This window comes from Pyrgilauda ruficollis, unplaced genomic scaffold (assembly GCF_017590135.1).
Source record: "Pyrgilauda ruficollis isolate IOZ18807 unplaced genomic scaffold, ASM1759013v1 scaffold13, whole genome shotgun sequence".
Classification (NCBI taxonomy): domain Eukaryota; kingdom Metazoa; phylum Chordata; class Aves; order Passeriformes; family Passeridae; genus Pyrgilauda; species Pyrgilauda ruficollis.
Genome location: NW_024511432.1, coordinates 9192368 through 9214246, shown reverse-complemented (window position 1 = coordinate 9214246; position 21879 = coordinate 9192368). Strand labels below are relative to the sequence as shown.

The following is a 21879-nucleotide window of genomic DNA, read 5'->3' as shown; positions in this document are numbered from 1 at the left end:
CGGGCACCGAGCGAGGAGCCTCTCGGGTCTGGGACCGCCGCCCGCAGCGCGGGTCCCGCCAGCTCCTCGCCTGCCCGCCCGGGGACCGCCCGCTCCAGGACACGGCGCCAGAGCCCCGGGCAGCTCCAGCGCCCCGGTCCTCCCCACGCCGTGCCCAGAGGAGGAGAAGCTCCCCCCGTACTCACAGCCCCCGCCAGCCCCGGGTTCCTCAGCACTCCGTTAGCCGCTGTCGCTCTTGCCAACCGGGCCCTTCCCCTTCCGGGCCGCCCTGGGCCTGCCGGGACTTGGAGTTCGGGGCGGGGCCGCGCAAAGCCCGCGGAGCGGCTGCTGCCGGCGGAGCTGCGCGGGCTCCCGCGGTGCGCTGCTCCGCTCCGTGCGGACGGCAAAGGCGGCACCATGAAGAGGAGAGCAGGGGAGCGGGAGAAAGAACTGAAGGTACCTTCCGTTTGCTTCCTGCTCCCCGCAGCCCCGAGGAGTGTGTGTGCCCATGGCCAGCCCTCTCCGCCGCTGTGCGGGGCAGAGCCCGCCGGGGCTCCGGTAGCTCCAGTGCTGGAGCCCCGAGCTCGGGGACTCCGAGGCCGCCGTGAAGTTCATTGTGAGAAGGAAGGAGCCCCGGCCCCGAGCTCGGCGCGGTGACGGAGCCGGGGGCGAGCTCCGCACGGCCGCGTGTGCCCAGCACCGCCCCGCCGGGCTGCCCGGGCAGGGGGCTCTGCTTGACCTGGAAATGTCCGATCCCCCCTCCCCTGAACGAGGGGCATCTCCTACAGCGTTAACAGGAGCTAGTGGTAAAGGCGTGTGCCGCCTGGGCAAGATATTTCAATTTTAAAGAGCTCTGTGGTATAGGAAAAAAATTATGCAAGGACTGTGTGTTTGTTTGTGTCGACACATTCACAGTGAGATGGTGTAATTGCGCCTAATTCTTAAATTTAAAAGTACTCTACACTAAGTCTCACCTAAATAAATATTTTTAAGTCTCTTATACTGCCCGAGCTTTATAATGTTTCTTTTCTTGTTCACGTGTTTAGATGCAGCGCTGTTACATGCTTGCATTGAAGATGCTTATTTCACTGTCTGTGGAAGCAAACAGGAGTGCTGAATGTTTGCTGTTTCAGGTGCCTTTCAAGGGCTTGTTTTACTACATTGTACAATATTTTACTTCAGCTCTTGATGGTTGTTGTACTTCTGCTGGTTTTGTTTACAAAACAGTAGTACTGAGAACCAGTAAGTGACTTGTTTGAAAGCACGGTACTGATATTAGAGGTGTTAGTGAAAAGAAGGCTAATTCCATTATAAATTTAGAAAATGCCTTTGAAAAGGCTAATCTCATACATCTGAACAGGGAACATGCTGGCTTTGGTATTGCTAATAATTTACTATTCAGTATTAAATATACTATTCCCCGCAAAGGCAGGGAAAAGGTCTGATGTAAGTTTGCAACTAAGTATTTTACTAGAAAACTTCAAGGCCTCTTTGCCCTAGTAAGTTTCATAACAACTCCTTAAGGACTACCTGGTCATTTTGTAATTTGTCTTTCTGCTATCCTAAGTTGTTTGGGGACAGCAATTTCAGTGTTACATTTGTGTTCTGCCCTTTCCATGTATGTCAAAACATATGCAGATGTCCCATCCAATACGATGCAGAAAAAAACTCAACCCATACTTTTTTTAGCCTGTACATTTGTGTTGTCCATCCAAGGGCCTTTGTCTTGTTAATAGGTCTTGAATGTATTCGGGAATCATTTGCATTAGGAGAATAGAGGCCCTTGATAAGATAATAGCTCAGGGATACCTGTGAGGGGTGAAAGGATGGTGCTGTGAACCACATTGGCAAAGGCTGTGGGAGGAAAGGCACTTGAAGAGCTGTCAAGAACAATGTATGAGAAGAACTTGACCTCAAGTGCAAGAGTACTGCTATAGACACAACTTGGTGTTGTAGGTGCACAGACAGAGAAGGATGAAAGAGAAAAGATTCTTACAGAGAATTTAAAGGTTTCAATAATTATATAATGCCTTAGAGAGATGTGGTAAACTGGGTACTATTTGAGAGAAGGTGAGTGTATTGAAAGTGAAGCAAAAATGAGACTGTGGAATGTCTTAGAATAAAGCCTGCCAAAGGAGAAAGCAGCAATGGGAAAAGGAGGGGCTATGCTAGAAGGAGCATAAGCGGGTTTTTTCCCATGGAAGCATCCTCATACTGATAATTTTCTACAACTCAATTGGAGATTTAATCTCTGGGCTCCTGGCAGTGTGCCAAGTCACCCTTCAATCCTTAGGTTTAGCCATCCCTAGTTTATGTTGGTCACCTGAGAAATTCTGAAGACAAAGGAAGAGTGTCTTTATTGTGATAGTTCTGCCAAGAATTCCATTTAAGAATGGGTTAAAATACTTTTTTTCCAAACTGAATATTAGTGAGGTTAACCCAACCTCTTCTAGAGACTAAGATTTATGAGGCCTACTACTGAGAGGGAAGTGGTTGGGTAAAGAAGCTGGTTTGGATTATGTCTTCTGGCAATGACTCTTGTTTTCCAGAATTAAATCCTGAATAAAAGTTCTTGTTTTGCTATAATTGTGTACCGTTAAATGCTGTCTATCAGAATCCCACTGATTGGCTTTTGCTTTGTAATTATGTAGTATGTTTCTTATAAGTGATAAAGTTTTTTCTGGCTCGAATTTTCTTGTACATAGCAAGTTTTGATTTCTGCTGTTATAGAAGAACATTTCTGTTCCAAGTACATGTGGTAGAAGTTCTGTAGAGTGCAGTGCTGTCATACAGCAGTTTCCACTTTGCAGATCACTCAGTTGGGTTGAGTAAGATTAAATGTGTAGCAGAAATGCAATTGTTTGTACTAGTATTTGGTGTTCCGAGTCAAGAGGAGGAGGAGGAGGATGCAAATTCATTCTTGGGAAGAGGGTCTGAAAGAAAAATAGGAAAACGTAGTCAGAAGTTAATTGCTCATCTGTTCTAAACACCATATGGGGCATTGCTAATGTCCTGTAGAATATTTCTCTCAGTCTTAGGTGGACAGCAAAAGACAGCTATTCTGAAGTTTCTAAAGATACCTTTGAAGCTGTTGCAAGCCATCAGCTACTCTGGTCTTCCCCATAGCAAATATTACTTCTGTGCATAAAACCAGAACTGTTAGAGTAGATGTTGCTCATTAGCTGAAAAGGCATTTTTATGAAACAGTCTGTTGAGGGGTTGTTCATGCTTGTTTGTTTTAGCTTAGAATAATACAGTTTATAGTTATTTTGATTCTGTTTTCTTCACCCTGTTGGTCAGAATTGGTCACTTCTTTTTCACTGGGTGTAGAAATATACTATGCAAAGTAAAATCAAACAGATTTCCTATTGGGTGATCTAAGTAAGCTATTTACTCCTTATAGACTTGGGAAGAAAACTTGTTGCTTTTAGAATGTTTATTATCTTGTTTGATGAGTTTAAAAAGTTATTATTTAATGTAAGACTTAATGTTCTTGAGACTTGTTTATTCAAAGTGGATTTTTTAAAGTAAGTTTCAGTATGAGAGAGGCCAAGTTCTAGCTATTTCCTGTATATGCTTCCTCTACCACTCTTTGCATGTTAACACCCTGTGCCATTACCAGATGAAAGAGAAGATACTCAGCTAGTGTGGAGTATTATTTTCTTTTAAACTAAAGGTATTACCTTGATGGGTCTTTGGAATAGACCATTAAACCCAGTTCACAATTACCTTATGTAGCTGTTTATGCTAATTCACATTACTGTGAATGCTGACTGCAAAGAATGTATTCCACAGACACTACTGTTATGTTTGTACAGCTCCCAGCACAGCTGGGACCCCAGTCCAATAAATTTATTGCTGTACAAATAATAAATGCATCAATGTGCACGTATCTGAATATTCACAGGGGCTTTTACAAAGATATTCATATGCAGTATCACATTTGTGAGGCATGTTGGACAAAGTGGCAAGGAAATATAAAGCTTTAAATAACACACAGCTTTGTATGTATTTTATTTACAAGGAGAAAAAGGGAATATACTGAGTTTCAGCTGAGATATCATTGAAGGTCTTATTTCCTGCATCATCCTCATTTTTGCTGCCTGCAAAATAATACATCTTCACAAGGTAAAACAGGTTGTTTCAACATATTAATGCTCAAGGAAAATTAGACAAGTATTCTCAAAGCACTTCAATGCATGATTAAGGGTTTGGTTTTAGAATTAATGCTGAAAGATGGTGCCCATACCATACAATGAAGTTTAAAAACTTTAACATTGTTACCATGTTTTTTTCTAATGTTACAATGATTTATTGTTTCCATTTATTGTTCTACCTCTTAAGACAAAAAACATTATTAAAAAAAGCCAAAAGAAACAAAATTTTCTAATTGACAGATTAGATTCTTTTAGAAATTGTATTTAGAAAAATTAATGAAACAGCTTAGATGCAGTTAAATAAGCTTCTTGTCATGTCATATTTCTGCTTAGGTAAATGGTGTGCAAGTTTTAGCAGAATCAGCAACCAATATGCCAGTAGCAATTTTTGTGGTAATCACATTATTGGACCTTCCCATTATTAATGGGACAATAATTAAGAAATAGTGTTGATAGTCACATAACACATGATTTGTATATTGGAAATGGTCAGGTAGAAGCCTTGCATATGCAGAATAAAATACAAGAAAGAATGAGTGGCGAATGTTTCTTGCTTTTAAATTCATCACATTCCTGCTGTTTAAATTGCCTCAGCTGCTAATGCTGGAACCATTACAGTAATGGACTCGGCAAATGAAGGAGAACCGAGACACACACTTTATTACTGGAGGGGTAATTTTCTCTTCATCTGTAATAGCAGCAGTGCCTAGTATTGATCAGACCATCAAGATACTAATCCTCTGTAAAATTACTTGTTATAACTGAAAATGTGTTAATCCAAATCAGTCTGTGTCCTGACTTTCTAGTTACTGTTGAATACAGACTATTAGATGGTTTATTTTTTGTGATTTAAAGCCTTTACATTGATAACAGTCAGAGCTTCCTTTGCAAGAGAATGTGCTTAATCTTAGCTATGGCCCAGGGTTGTCTTTTTTGTTTTAACTAGAACATCACCCACTTAATTAAGAAGTGCATGTCTATCTTCCTGCTTGGAATTATATTGGTACTTTAGGCTCTGCAGATTTATTAAACGTTGTTTTACATTCAGTCACTTGCTTTTTGCTGTAAATAAGGACAGATCTATGCTTCACATATTGGAATCTATGAAGATCTTGGAGCTAAGGATGTGAGGAGAACTGCTCAAAACACAAAATTTGGATTTTGTGAATGGTGGCCTGGGAGGCTCTTGTGGATGGGAATAGTGAAAGGGAAGTTCAATGCCAGGCATCTAAAGGTCTTCAGTTTACTTGTGTCCTGGTGGTCCACTACATGAGACAGTCATATGGTGAGCTGTGCACGTCTCAGTTCTGAATACGGGAAGGCTTCTTGTTCTTTTTTTTTCCTCTGTTCTATTTTTTCATAATTTTGTACATTTACAGTGGAAGCTCAGGTCTCTAACTCACACAGCCTCAGCGCAGTGGCTGTTCCCAGTGCACAGCACCCTGTGGGACCCGAGTGTGGGAGATGGTTCCATGGACCCTGACCTTTCACTGGGCTCACTGCTCTGGCTCTTGCTGGGTGACAGCCATGGGTGTCCTGCCAGCTCATGGTGGGCAAGGAGCATCCTAGAAGTGGGGCAAGCTGCTCCACTGGTTGTTCATTTTAGAGACTCTGGTAGGCCATGCATTTTAGAAAATTTTTGTTGTTGTCTAAATTAGATTTTTGCTCTGGTAAAACAGTATTTTTATCTATCTAATTACCCCTCTATTTCATCATTATACTTTAACCAATTCAACTTGTATCATTTGGAGAAACTTCAGAGTTCCTAAAAGCTATTGGAGTGTCAATATCTTTAGAGGAATTGTGATTCCTTGTCTGCCTCAGAACACTAAATTTCCCCCTCTGTTCTAAAGAAGAATGTGAACAGGGTATATGGTTCTTCCTAAATTCCACTTTCCCTGGTGAGCAGCCTCTTTACTCTGGTTTTCAAGCCTAGATTGTTATTAAGCATGAGGATGTTCTCAAACAGCAACACTGAGACAAAGAAAACAGTCATTTAAAAATCCAGTGTTAGACATGAATTTCTAAAAAGGTGGTGATACTTCTTTACATTATTTTTCAAATATTTCTATAGCTTGTAGCATTCCGGAAAATTAAACTTGCCCACAGAAATGAGGAAAATTACATTTTGAAAATCCTTCCTGTTTTCTATAGAAAAATAAAACTTCACATGAATTGAATTTTGGTGTTTGAATTAATATCTTTCTGAAGAGAAATCTTGAGAAGCTTGTTAGCAGATTATTCAGCTAGGTAGTCACCCAAACCCTTTAGTCTTCTGGTTCTGAACTGAGTTTATAATCTTAGAAGTTTCAGATGGAAATTAGCTTTTTTGAAATAAAGCCAAAGTGAAACATCTCTACTGGAGATGCAGTACAGAGCCTACTTCCAGTTTTATTTTTAGTTTTTGAAAACATTTGATGAATAATTATTATACTTTTTTCTTTTACATCAGAGAAGATTCAGTTTCAGCTGACCCAGGTTAGTGACAACTAGACAGGTCAAACAGTGATTGCCTAAAGCTTGTTTCTCTTCCCTTGCAGTTGATGATCAAACTTATGCAGCCTTCAGCCAAAGCAGGGTTGGGCTGTCATGCTTTTAATAATTCATCCATTTCTTAAATTGTTTAATTACCTGTAATGACCAAGAGCATCCAAAATATCAGATGATCCTCTTTCCTCCAGCCAAGGCTGAGAAGCACTGTAGTGTTTTACTGTATTCTGTTAGGTTCTCTAGTGAAGTGCAAAACATGGTTATGAGCATTTATTGGCATTTTAAGTATGGCCCAGATTAAGCATATACTTGAAGCCTTCTGGATAGAAAATTTCAGTGCTGTAATTTCAAAACACTTGTGATTATTTACTGGAGTCTGCTTATGGGAGGAAACTGCTCTGCCTTATTTAGCTTAGCAGTTTTTTGCCTTTGTATACATGCTACCCCAGTTTCCAAAAGAATTACATCTTTATCTCCTAGAACTTGTTCAGCTTCATTTTGCCCTTTTATCTGCTGCTCTTCCCACCATTTTTATTTAAGACTGTAAAGTTACTTTAGTGTAACTGCTCTTGTCACCTTTGCCCTCAGCTAATCAAATAGTTTACCTTGAGGGAAGCATTTATCTCCCACTTTCATTATTATTATTTTCGTAGCTGTAAAGATAGATATTTTATGTCTGCAGAAGGGTGTAACAGTGAAACGAGGTATTGATCTGCTGTATTTGGCAATTTCTTTCCACCTTGCCATCGATATCATGTCAGCCTCTGTCTGTACTGTGGTTGACCTCACAAATAGCTCTTTATGTTCCCATTGGATTCAAATGATATACTATGCTCAAAACTAAATCAATGAATGATTATAAAGTTTTTAGTATTATTTCATAACCCTCAGGCAACTGGTACTTCATGCAGTAAATACTTGAAAAGGTGCCTGATTAAAATACGTTGTTGATTCTGTTCTAAGGTTTAAAACTGTATTGAAATCAAACACCTTGTAATTTTAAGAGATTCCATTCTTTGCTGGCAGATTTTACTTAAAATCTCCCACATCTCATGGATGTTCTGTCCTCTGAGTGCAGAAATTTCATGCACTGGATCTTACCAGTGATAAATCATGATTGTACATACCCTGTATATGTTTGTGGGGAAAAAAAAAAAAAAAAAAGAGGTGAAGATCAAATAAAGGTTTGCATCTTGAAATACTAAGTTTAAGCAACTTCTGGATTGGAAAACATTGCTATTACTGCCATGTAAACCCATACACATAGATATAAATCTAACAGTTTAACTGGTAAAATACATGTTCAAAGGCACATTTAACAGCTGGGTTTTTTTAACTCTGATGGAAATAGGTAGGATTTTCACAAGCAGTTAAAGGTCTTTAGAAGCCCAGTCTTACTGATTTTGAATATGCACTCAGGACTTACAAAAATCTTCAGATTCTATTCTATGTTTACTTCTAGTTTAAATTATGTCAGTGCAGCAGGTAATGATGCTCTTGTGCTTACAGGAAATACTTAATTGTGTGATACCTAAACCATATGATGGCTAACTGCAGTCAGTAAAATACTGAGCTGAGCTGTGATGTGTATGTATGTATGTAATCACTGAATAAAACCAGAACAAACTATTTAGTTTAATGATGTTAGGTAGGAGAAATTGGTTTTGGGCCTTCATTGTTAACAGTACATATAAACATAAGGAAAATGACCATCTTTCTGAGTTGGAAAAGTTGCTTAGAGTCAGAGTCTAAACAGAAATTCTTAATAAGCTGTTTTAAAGAAAATGAGCATTTGTCAAACATATCATTTTTGCAAGACATTTCTGCAAAAAAAATTGTGGAAAGGTTCCAATTAGATTAATTTCAAGTAAAATATTTTATTGTGTATTCTGAGACCATATAAGTGCCATATTTTAGTATATAATATAAAACCACCAGAAATTATATGAAAGCTCTGATCAGTTTGGAACTCTTTCTGTAAGCCTGGATGTTTTCTAAAATGTAGAAGAACGTTTTTTTTCATGTACTGCAGCTATTATGAACTTGTAAAAAATCCAATTCTGTCTTCTATCCACGTAGGAGCCAAAAAGTAACTTTTTACTAAATTTCTTATTTCAGATACTATATTTTTTGAGTATAATGTAACTGACTTGACAGGAGGTAAGACAAAAAGGCAGTTCTGTTCCCTACTTTCCAGTCATTGCCATGTCAGTTATAGAATAAGATGGGTTGAATCAGTTATGTGGTTCTCTGCATCTGTGGTAATGAGGAAGGGAAGCTGTTTTGGTTTGGATGTTTTACTGTGATGATTAGTTCAGTAGTCAGTTATCTTTTATGGATGTTCAGTGCTCTGCTTTCTCGCCTCTAGCATGTGAAATGTAAAATGGGTACCATACGGATGGTTTGTTTCTTTTTCAACTTCATGCAGAAGGTGGTAGTTGAGGAAAACTAGAACGACTGTTGGTTTGTGTAGACTTCCCTCATTCTTGAAACCAGAAGCCATTAAGCTTCTGCATTGTCAAGCTTGGGACCATCTGGTATGTGCTCGCTGTCATTTCTTCAGTCTCTTGCTGCTGTCCAGGAAAACAGTCCGTGATATCTTCATATGTTCACTATCAATCTTGGTTCAATAGGAAGTGTTTATGGAAAGTGTTTATAAATAGTCATAAATGAAATAAAAGCAGATTATGAGTACAGCCAATGTTTTTATTTCACATCTTGTATTCCATTTTAAAGAACTTCAAAAATTTTTTACTTGCATTAGTAAAAGCTCATATTCCTGAATGCCTATTTTGCTTGAGTGTGCCATCGGGAATTATTTTAAAAAGGCTTTCTTCTTCTGAATTTCTTTACATTCTTGATATTAATATTTTCATAAATTTCATAGATTCCATAAGCTTTTCTCCAGTATTGTTGTAAATAAGAGTTGAAACTCATAGGAGATTTTCTGCCCATGGCAACTGATGCTTTAGAAAACTTGTTGTAATCACTTGACTGTAGCAAACTGTGCTTGATGAGAGTATATGGCAAAGTTCTTAGTGGTGCTATACCTTAAACTCTTGTAATGAACTGTAGATATTGGTCAGCCCTTCCTGAACTGTTTTAAAAATGCCTTATGTTGCTGGGGTATTTCTTCACAAAAAGGAAAGAGTGATTGGGCTTTGGAGGTGGTGGAGTCACCGTCCCTGGAGGTGTTTAAGAAAAGACTGTCTTTGGCACTTAGTGCCATGGTCTCGTTGACAAGGTGGTGTTGTCACATTGATGATCCTTCCCCAAATTTACAATTTCTGCTTTAGATAGAACCATCTTGCCTATGTAAAAAAGCTTTGAAATTTGTTATTCAGTCCAAAAAAGTTGAATTATAACTTTATGGTTCTGGCTACCTGAAAGTAATTCAGTGTGATCAGGACAGTAGACTGGTCATTATCTGTGGTTTCTGTGATTTGGTAAATGTTGATATTATGACTTGTGCAATAGAATATATGAAGGTAATGCCTACCTAAAGGAGTTTGTGCTCTGTGTGTGTCTGTATGTGTGACAAACACATGGGTTTATGCTTTATGATCCAAACATATTCCTCATAAATAATGAGAATTCATTTTCTCTTCAGTTTGCAGAGCACAGTTTGTGATTAGGGTCTTTAAAGGCTTGGTGTCATGACAGAAAGTGGTCAAAGCAGTAATGTCACAGGCAGGAGGATGCCAGTGACCCAGTGAAAGAAACAAGCACTTTGCATGTTGACTCTTTTGTGAGAGGGCAATGTTTGGCCCTGCAAGTGCAGGAGAGATGGACTGTTCATGAAAAGGGCACAGAGAGCTTACCCATATGATCCTTTGTCAGCCTGATTAAATTTAATGTCAAGTGTTCATTCATATGAAAGATGAGGCACATCACTGTTATCTAATAGAAAAAAGTATTTCTATTTTTCCTGAAGTCTTTTATATGTTAATAGAGGCAAGCATGACCATGATCACATAATTTAAATATGTATGTAAAAAAATATACATACTGGCAATAGTTTAAAAATAAGATGTATATGTTTTATGCAAAATAATGCAATTTCATTGTTAATCATGCTGTTCAAGCCATAACTCCACACAAAACAGTGCTTTTAAACAAATAGAATATACTGTAATTGGGCCATTTATAACAGAAATGCTTAGAATATTTAGAAACTGGTGCAAAGTATTTATTTTAGCATGCTTTAATGTATGCTTCTATTGTCATATTAATATACAAATGCAGAATTGAAATTCCGGGTATTAGACCTAATTGTGAGGTTTTACATTCTGTTTTTTAATACTGGAAGAAACACCAGTATTTAGAACAAGGTTTACAACAGATGTAATTTTGGAAATAAATGCAGGCATACAAGAAAATGGTAGAATTTCTTGTGAAATAATTGAACTTCTAAATATTTAAAGAACGTGAGAGGAAAAAGTTTAGATGTCTTTCCCTCACTCTTCCTACCCTGCCAAATGTGGCTTGCTTAAAAGAACTGCTGTGAGTTCTGTTTAATATTATACTTTGCATGCATTTGTGATTTGAAATAAAGAAAAAAAAAAAAAAAAAAAAGCTAAATTTGAGGGAGACAGTTTGAATGGCATGCTGTCAGTTTGGCTCTCCGTGAATTGGCAGTGGTCTCATTTAGGACCTTCAAATATGTGTCTGCCTGGACAGAATGAGAACATTTTGCATGTTCTTGAGAAGACAACCACTCCTTGCTGCCTCACAGTACTCAGTGGTGCATGACAGTTGCCCTTCATCGCTGTCTTCTCCGAACTTAACCTTTGACCGCCCACTTTGTTGCCGCGCAACGCTTGGAGCAGGCCAAGATGTTCGTGAATGACGGGCATTGGCCTGCAACGTGCTTGTCATTATTTGACTGTCAAAAGTAGCCTGCCATTGGGCTCCATCAAGGTTTGAAACCTATGTGCAGCAGTCCATATTACTTAACTTCCAGGACTGTCAACAGGACGATCGAATGTGCATAAAAAATGTGTGTTGAATATGTCTTTGATCATAATATAGGGAGATCTTTTTTTGTGTGCGCTAAATGTATTCATATGAGTTTCACAGGGCCAAGAGGTTGATTCTGCTGCCATGGTAAAAAGTGAACTGTTGTCTCCTGTGGTCTAAGTTTCAAATAGCACAATTTAGATTTGAACAGCTCTGCCAGTTAAACTCTCAGCTTGTCTTGCGTATCCTATCAGCTTTTCAGCCAGCAGTATAAGCAGCGCGATACCAGACCAGTGGTGCCTGAGGTTAGCTGTCAAACTGGAATGTTATTTTGGATCTTGCTGTAATGTAATATCATAGAAGGAGGTCAGGCTGTGTGATTTGTAAAGCAGTTGTGCAAACTTAAAATGACTGAAATGTTTATTTCAGGTACTTTTTTTTTTCCCCATCTAAAAGAGTTGACGAGAAAAGAGAATTTATCATAAAAAGAACCCAAGGCAGTATAAAATGGTCATTTTTCTCTCGAGTACAGAGTGCATTTCTCTCGAGTACACAATGCATAAAAGAGCATCAAAATCCAGCATGAGGAGCCAGGCTGAAACTTACTCAGTAATAAATGCCTGACATTGAAAATATTTAACAGGCAGATAGATATCTGTGTATTTTCTGACAATGAATCCCAAAGAGATTTGGGATGAATCTCATACTTAATTTAACGAATGGGGATTGTACCCGTAGGTTAATTGTGAATATAAACTTGGTGTGTAGGTAAATCACTTATGCAATCTATCATATGTTAACAAATACTTTGAATTGCTTCCTGCTTGAGGTGTCATATCCTACTTCAGAGGAATATTTGCTATTCACTTGGGCAACAGCTGTCTGTAACTGAAGTTTATTTTATTAGATTTGAAACTTGTCTGTTTTCTCTCAAAATATATCAGTTCCTTTCTAATTGAAACGGTATATTAAGATGACATCACAAAATATCATCTTAAAACCAGAGATTCATTAGAGCTTGTTCATAGTGACCATAATGACTTCTTTCCAAACCAGAAAAGTAGGATCATCTTGCAAACTGGCTATAAAATTACTTTTTTTTTAATTTCCTTCAAGTTTCAAAACATCTTTATGCTAATTAAGTAAAAACAGTAGAGTTCTTATTGGTTAGATTGCTTAGAAACAAAAAGGTATTATTTTCATAAGAGTTTTGCCCTCAGTGTATTTTCTGAACCATATTTTATTTTTTCTGCTCATAGTATCATTTGCAAGAGACCTCAATTCAGAGTCAATGATCTAAAATACTAGATTGTGTCATGGAGATCTTTTTGGTCTTATTGCTCTTAAATGCTGTTGCTGTTTAATAGCCCAGCTCTTTTAGTCTTTGCCAGTGTGTTGACATGTGGCTACTCTGAAACAGAGTATAAAATGCATGCATTCAGGTGTTTGTGTACATACACACATGTGCCATAAATGTGCAAAATTCTTTGTCGAATGAAGTAGTCTGCTATTAGATGTTAAAACTATTATCTTGTAAATTCTTTATCCTGCCCATGAAGTTGCTGTTAGTAAGTTTTGGTTTATGTTTCCCCTTTCTGGTGTAATGTATATATATTTATATATATATATGAAATGTGCTTTTGTGAAGAAGGACTGAATTTTCAAAGTGTGTAAATATGCAAATGTGCAATCATTTAAGTGCATTTAAGTAGACAACTAAATAGCATTTAAATAGTGAGTTATTGTGTTGGTTGATATGGTCTCTGAATTCAGAACTCCTTTTCAGCCTCCACAGTTAAAAAAAAATGCCACCAAAATTAACAGAAAAACTGGCCCAACTATTTTCAAACTAAAGGAATGTTATTTTTCTTTTCAGAAGAATGTTACTATTTCTTTCACAAATGAAGGTTTAATTTCTGTTGGGAGTTAATAATACTCTTTGTAGTTGTGTTACTGAGGGAGAAAAGTTTAAAATCTTGAACCACAAATTTATTTTTTCACTTGAAGTATGGAATACGTGTTGTTCTCTAACCAGAGGCTGCTTTTTTTTTCCTGATTTGAAGTAACATTTTACACTGATGTGCAGAAGAAACTAGGCATCATTATGCAGTTTATTGTGTGTTCATATCTTTATATTTTTACGAATGGAAATACTTCTGTGAATTCTGTCCAGTCTTTGTCATAACTAAGAGTTTGCAATGTTTTTCTCTTGCTCTGCAGATCTTTTTATCTTATCACTATTTTAAAAAGGATATGGAGAAACCAGTTTATTAACATAAAATGCAATAAAAAGTAAGTTCTCATTAACTGTTGGGAGCTGGTGTCTTTTCCCATTGCCTTAAAAGATAAAAGGAGCACTATAAAAGTGTTTTTTAACTTTCTTTAGACATTAGAATTTGAAAGTGAAAGCACAGTGAATAAAGATGACATCAGTTAAGTGTCATTATTTTGGTTTGTGTTCTGAATTAAGAATATCCTGGCTGAAAGCAAAACGTTTTAATCAAGCCAAGAAACTTCTGAAGTGGTTCTCAGGATGGCAGGAGGTGTCCATGTGCTTTTTATTTCACCTTCCAAAGGTGTTCAAAAGCCACGTAAGTGTATTTGAGAGGTTAAACATCCATGATGCTCTATGGTGTTATAGGAACAAAATAAATCCTATTACCCAAAATAAAAGAGAGGTAGATACCTTAAGGGAAGTGCTTTGTTGTCACCTATACCCTCTGCAATACAAAATATCGGCTTGTCTCAAAGGTTGAGACCTTTGTAGTGCATTCTTTCAGGGAACAAATCTGTCTTCTGGCTTTAATGTAAGAGCTGTGAAATATCTGTATTAGGTAAAATAGAGGTTAAAGCACCTTAAGGGCACTGAATTCTTATCTCTTTTTACTAGCAGGGGTGTCAACATGTACTAAAATGTGATGACCTACTCTCCTCTTTGATAAAAAGGAAAATGACCTGTCTACTGTGGATGGTGATAGAGTTGCCTGGGGCAGATTACATTGTCACCTTCTTTAGTACTGGTGTGTAGGAAAATAAAAAAGGCCAGGATAGTTCTGTTTACCACAGAAGTATTTGACATTTCTAGCTACTGATAAAATATACTCAGGGGTAGAAAGAAGAAGCTGGTTTACAGTGCTGAACAAGGTTATGAAGAAAGGCAGAGATTGTTTGTTCTGTGAGCCCTTGGTATCACAGGATGTATGATCCATATCAAGAGATTCCTTCTGACCACTTCAGACACTCGCAGTTCAAGCTCTGCATTTAACCCTGCTCTCCACTTGTCCAGGGCCTTTTGGTGCACAAAAGGCTGACATGTCTTGAGTCATGGCTTGAAATTCTGATGTGCCACTGGGCTGTGCAACTTAGATAGTTTAATCATGGACTTAGTTGATACAAGTAACAATATTTCTTGTATTCTAGAAATAATTGGCATCACATTCAAGACCTTTTCTGGGTAGCATTCCAGAGCATTTATAATTTGTAAAATTTAATTTGGAAGTTGTTCTTAGTCATTGCCTATTGCTGTGTGTGATGAAATATAACTAAGAGAGTTGATTGAAATTGTAGAGCTGGAACATCTCAAACTGTTAAATGAACTTTAAGCTTTAATTAATATTTCTATGCAATTCTGTAAAGAAAGGTGTGCTTCCTGATAATCAGAAACCGGACTTAAGGACAAAGGAAAGATTTCTATTGCACTCTTTATTAATATTGAGTAGACTGGTTCCAGCATTTCTTCATGTTTTGCACGATGGCAATGAAATTTAGATGTCTCTTGTGTGAGTTCCTTGCATAATAATCTTGTCTCTTGTTTGCATAAATAGATTTTAAAGGTTTTATTGTTAGAGGTATGAGACTCCAGGGGATGGGAAATTGACGTCCTGTTGCCAAACAGATACTGGTTTTTACATTGGTTAAGAGCTGAAATCTGTGCCCAAAATGAGTGAAATTACAAATGAACATTCATGAGAGAAACTGGAAAAGTTTCTTTAAAAGGCCTGGGAGCCTTTTTAAAGAAGTGTAAACCCCATAACTTTGGTCTAGTTTTGGCTGTTTGCACGTCAAGCTCATTAAGGTATTTTTTGCCTAGAACTCTTAAGTATTCATGAAGAAGGTAGAAATCTGTTGGTATTGGGTTAAATGTCAATAGAAGATGAAATTTAGAAAAACAGTGTTAACTTATTTAAATTAGGTCAGTGAAGCATGTCATGTTAGATCCTGAAAATTCTGACATTATATTCTTACGAAGCATAAATAATTAACTTTGTCTTTCCTAATTGTTTAGAAGTTTTTTCGAAGGCATGGGAAAGAGGTGATAACTGTCAGACCATCCTAAAGAAGGGCTTTAAGGATGAAGCATAAATAATTAACTTTGTCTTTTCCTAATTGTTTAGAAGTTTTTTATAAGGCATGGGAAAGAGGAGATAACTGTCAGACCATCCTAAAGAAGGGCTTTAAGGAGACCATTCTTTTCAACTTCTTGAAATGGCACTTAAGCTAGCTCAGTTTTGCCTGAAAAGTCCAGTTTCCTTAGAGTTAGGGCAATGTTGTGGTGTCAAGTGCTATAAAGTGGATTTGTGCTTCAAAGAATTTAGAGAATGATGAGCTGATGAATTAAATCAAGGTTATTTTAAGCTATTGAAAGTATAGCAATATCTGTGGAAATTTCAATATAATTCTTGCATCTTTGGTATGGTTATAAACTGATATCTCTTAAAAACTGAAAGAACAATCCAGAGAATTTGGATTTATGAAGTGTTGTTGAATGCTTCTGATTATATCCCTGAAGACTAGTAGCTAGTTATAAAGTAAAAGCTTATTGTTACAGAACTTTCCTCTTTCAATTTTTTAATGTTTACAGAATTCACTATTACATTGACTCATACTTAACTGCCCATGATTTTACCTGCGTTTGTGATTAAAGAGTTTTTAGAAATTTACATTAACAAGCCAATTTATTTATCATCTTTTTTTGTTTGTTTCATAATCAGTGGGGGATTTGGTATTGTTTTCTTGTAAATATTTTTATTCCAAGGAATTTAAGTAAAGAGCAGGATATAATCCAGTTCCTAATCTGAGTCCTAATCCAGAAAAAATTAGAGAAGGAAGTCAGTAGTGAAGGTGGGCGATGAGCAATGAAGGAACAAAATAACTCAAGAAAGAGAGACATGCTGAAAGATGATAAAATACTAAGGCAATGCAATATTTTAGGAGGAAGATTAGATAAGGAGAAAAGTAACACAGAACTAAATGATAGAGAACCAATAAAAAGTGCGTTACAAAGCCAGACATTTAGTGGATTCCTGTGTAATATTCTAGCATTTATTTCACTGAAATGTAATGAGTGACTGTTGTGTGCTTTATGTATAAGTGAATTTACGTGTGTGGTTTGCTGTTTAAGAGAGGCTGTTTAGCAATGTAAGTACATCAAATTTTTTTAAAAGCCAAATTATTTTCCACTTGGGCATCTGCTAATTCTTCTTTTCTGAGGAGTAGTGAGGGAGAGTAATTAATTGATACCAAGGAGAAAAATGGAAGATTTCTTAAAAGCATGGAATGTTAGCATAGCTACAAATAATAAAAATGAAGAAAAATCCAAACAAATAGTTGTGAAGAGCACGTGACCTGCTCATGCATAAGTACCTGCTGGGCCTTGGCCATTGAGTCCTTTGGAGAGGTACCTGGCTGAAATAGTCTGAACTGCTTAGAATGGATTTATTATTCTTAGAAAATCTCCTTTGCCTGTGGAATCTTCTCTACTATTGTGGCTCTAGCCTAATCTCTCCTTTCTAATTTAGTTTTGAAATTATTTGAGAATTCCAAATTTCATCTGTGTGTGCAAAATGGCAGAACTTTGCATGCATAATAAAAGCTCAGTGACTTCTTGACAGTGCCAGTGGCGTGATTAATTCCCATGCATAATATATTCAGTCATCCTATGCATATGCAGGGATAATATAAGCAAAGGGGAATGAAGCATCCCTATGGATGATGTCTGGGGGAGAGCTCTTGTCTTGCTCTTGTCAGATATGTTTGTCTCTCCCCATGTCCCCACAGATTTCTTTCTCCTTGGGCTTTATGCCAATTGCAGCATCGTCCCCATCTGGTCGGTATCAGGAAGGTGGGCCACACCTCAGCCTCCTCCATCACGTGCTGGCAAGTTTGTGTGACTCTTGGTACGGAGGCAGAAAATAGAAGAAAGCTGGCATTTTCCTAAGGAGCCTTTCTCTAATAATCCCTGGTGTTTGCCGCATTTAGCCTTTTCCTGTTAATAAATTGCACTGTTTGCAGAAAACCATGCCAGGTGTTTGACTGAAGCATTTTTGTATCAGGTGATGTAGTGCCTCATATCCCAAATATTAGGCCTTTGATGGCATTTATTCTTAGTAATGATCCAGACTTTTCTTGGGTAACTTTCCAGTGTTAGTCAATTGTGTGTGTAGTATGCCACATGGTTCTTTTGTGCTTCTACAGATAATTTCCAGGCATTATTCCATAAACAGTAGTAAAAATGTTAAGATTTTTAACTAGGATCACCAAAGCTCTCAAACTAGAAAGTTACCTCAATTTCTTTTCTGACATGATCAGTTGTTTTTGCAGGCTCTAAACTGGGATTACATGGTGCCTGTAAATATTAACAAGAAGCCTTAGAGAACTTCTACTGACAAGCCAGTATAGCTTTATGACATTCTGCTGGCAAAACTCTGTATGTCATGTTTGTAGCTACATACTTGGAAAGGTATAGTGCATTTTGCTAGCTGTAGTTTTTAGGCAGGTATGGTGATTTGATGTCAAGCTGCACATATTTCTGTATCGTAGTAAACAAAATACTTGTATCTGGTTAAATTAATAAATCAAGTAGATTTTGTGTTTTAGTAACTGGATAAAATATAATTTAAATACTGGCTGGTTACCAATGTTTATCAGTGATGAAAAATTACAGATTAGTCTGTGTTTCTATAATCAGAACATTACACAATGGATATATTGTTACAGTTGTCGTTTTAGTTCTGATTATTACTCAGTATGTCTATTGCAATTTTCTCATTTACAGCTGTTATTGAGCTCCATGTGTAATAGATGGAATTACTGTGTCTACCATTTATTTAATGAATAGCCTACAGAAACATTAGTGTTAATAATATTATCCACTTAATGTACACAACAGTTTATAATATGGATAGATGAATAATGTGTTGCACTATTTAAATTTTATTGGAATGAGATAAATAGATCTAGTGCATTTTTGTTCGTAAATGCGGTGTTAGAGTCATCTGGGGGATTTAAAAAAAGTCAATTCTAGGCAAAGTGATTGCAACTGGTCTGTTATCTAATATATAAATAAAATAGTTTACACTTAAAGCTCTTTTTTTGAGGGGGGATGAGATTTGAACCAAGAGGAAATTTTTCGTATTAAAATAACAGAGAGTGTCAGCTGTTCAAGTTCATTCTTGATGGGCGGTATTCTGCTAATAAGGAGAACTGGGTTGAAAGACTAACAATTTGGTTTCTTTGCTCAGTAGCAAGAAGTGTACATGAGACACATGTATTAAACAGAATTAACTGAGTTTACAAAGCTGATAAATATGACATGCAGCTCTGATTAAATAGCAAAAATAGCATCCTGTATAGTAAGCAAAGTCAGGCCTTGTCCAGAGCAGGCAGCTTCCTTGATGATTTTGCTCTTTATCTGCTTTTTTGGCTTAGATCAATGTAGAAAGGTTTGATTTTGTAAGCCTAAGAGGAAAATATTCCCCCTGCCTCTGTTTTGAGTACTTTTGATTGTATGAAAGAGGAACTCCTTGGCCTGATTTGTCAGACTTAGTAGGGCTTCTCTAAACTGACTCTTCAAGATACTATTTTTGAAAAAGTTGTTGTATTACAGGTAATAAGGATATACTTTGGTTTCAGGAAAAAGCACTGTAAAATGGAACAACCTAATTGAGGGGTTTTTGGTTTGGTTTGGTTTTTTTTTTTTTTTTTTTTTTTTTTTTTTTTTTTTTTTGAGCTTTTTTTTGTTTTTTTTTTTTCTGAATGAATAGGCACTTAAGCAAAATTTCCAGTAAATGTTATGTAGACGTTACACTGTTTGAGTCAGAGAATACAAATTTTGAGTTTCTGACAGCAGTATTTAAATTCTGGTATTTTCCTTGTTGTGTTGAGAAAAATTTGATAGTTAAAGGTAATAATGTGTTAGACCAACTTGTAAGAGTATAAAAGTTAGACAAGGCTTATGTGTCCTAAAGCTGGACTGACCATGCCTAGTGGCTCCGAGTGGTCTTACAAGGGACATACCCATGGCTGGGTACAAGGGACATACCCATGGCTCTTGCAGCCCAGTGTATTTCGGGATAGTTGCCCCACACTCCAAAGTGTTCTTTAGAGCAGACAAGCTGTGCTGTGCAGACCAGTGAGTCTTTGCTGCTGAAGTGACACAGGTCACCTACTGTTAAACTCCACAGATCTCAGAGGAAATATGAGAGATGCTGGCATATTCCCTTGTGAATTTTAATGATCTCTTTAATTATAGTTTTAACTCTCTGGTAAATGGTTTAAACTGAGTGTGTACAGAAAACAGACTGTGCATTTAAGTACATTTGAGAGGTTCTTCTACTAAATAAAATACCTACCATGTCTTCCTGTCATAAGACTGATGTCCTCATAGCTGTGTATCCATAAATTCCTTAACGGTACCAATACTTTGCCATTTAAACACTCTCCATTCCGAGCTACACTGTAGAGCAGGGATTCGTGAGCAGTGACCTGCCAGCATTTCAGGACCACCAGAGGACTGCAGAGAGCTGTCTGGGATTTTAACTCTAGTTACCCAAAAATACTTGGTGTTTCAGAGAAGGTAAAATGTGTGCATCGCATACACATGGTTTTCTTCTGGCCAGTTGTACAAAGCTGTGACTTCCTTCCTTAAAAGAATGTCTTATGTGCTACTTATTTGGGGCCATCTGTAATCCTATTGCAATGTAAAGTAACTTACTTCCAGCTTTTATGTGATTATTTTCTCAAAAATGCAGAGCTTTCTAGAAGTTCTGTAACATATCACACATGAAGAATAGCACAAAATTGATATCTTAGCAGAATAAATAATTTTGATATCTTCAGTGTTTTCTCTGGTTACTCTATCAGTTCTTTTCACAGATTTTTTTTTCTTTTTTGCTTACTACAGAAAAATTACATCAAATGCAGGATAACAGAACACTGTCAAACTAAGAAGGTTTTATATGGACAGCATTAGACAGGAGCAGAAAGATCCAGTGCACTAATAGGCACACTCACATGAGCTACCTAGTCCATTGACAGTTTTTTCCTTTGTTCTCCTTCTCGACCCACTTTCTGCCAGTGATTTGTGACATATTTTGTAAGAGATCAAATAAGCCCTTGACACCTGATTGCAATGTAGTGCTTGTTTACAGTTGCATTTTTGAAGGACCTCTAGACAAGATGGAAGGTTTAACTTAAAGTAATTAAATTTGCATCTGCTCTGTGACAGGAATTTTCTTATGTGTGTATCCTGTTGAGCAACTTTTACTGTAATTGGCCATGAAGTACCAAAAGAAGGATCCAGGTAGACAAAGTCATTGTTGCCTACTACTAAAATCTGTCATGGTATTTCTTAAGGACACTTAGCTTGTGCCATGTTCTTTGAAATATAGTAATGCCTACTTTTCTTTTTTTTTTTTTTCTGTTATTTTTAAGGTGGACCCTGACTTGAAATACAAATTAAGTTGAACTTGATGAATAGCATTTTGTATTCACATTTTAAAATCTACAGAGCTATTTTATAGGTGCTTTAAATTCAACATTATTAATTAATTTCTGTTTTTTGTGGTATATTTTGGCCAGATTGATATTGTTGAATATCCTTTGACTAGTGAGATTCAAAGTAGCATACCAGGATGTTCTCATAATACCAACTGAAGTGGTTTTATGAGGACCAAGAATTATTTGCATCTTACATGACCTGTCCCCATGGCTACTTTTGAGTACAGTGTTGGTTAGAATAAATAGTTATTTTCAGCCTACTGACTACAAGGGAGATTAATAGCTTTTGAAAGGGCTGTAATGAAAGGCTGACCCAACTGGCTTTTGTATTATACCTTGTTTATCCTGCTCTCATCTCTATCACCTTTGGGCTACAACAAAATGTAATTTATGTTATCAGTGCTTCATTGGAGGTGAAAGGTCACATTTTTAATGAGGGCAGCCCTGATTGGGATTCAGGTTTTAAAATGTTGTGTGGTAGAGTACAGTCAACAAAGTCTATGTAAAGGAAGTGATT

General features: G+C 37.1%; 1 protein-coding gene across 1 annotated transcript in view; it reads left to right on the top strand.

The window, feature by feature from the left end:
* Window positions 1-313: 313 nt before the first annotated feature.
* The window catches only part of FTO (FTO alpha-ketoglutarate dependent dioxygenase), a 226600-nt gene continuing 205034 nt past the window's right edge, over window positions 314-21879 (top strand). Inside the window, exon 1 of the mRNA XM_041458865.1 lies at window positions 314-435. Coding sequence (XP_041314799.1) covers window positions 397-435 — 39 coding nt within the window. The 5' untranslated portion in view covers window positions 314-396. The remainder of the gene's footprint in view (window positions 436-21879) is intronic.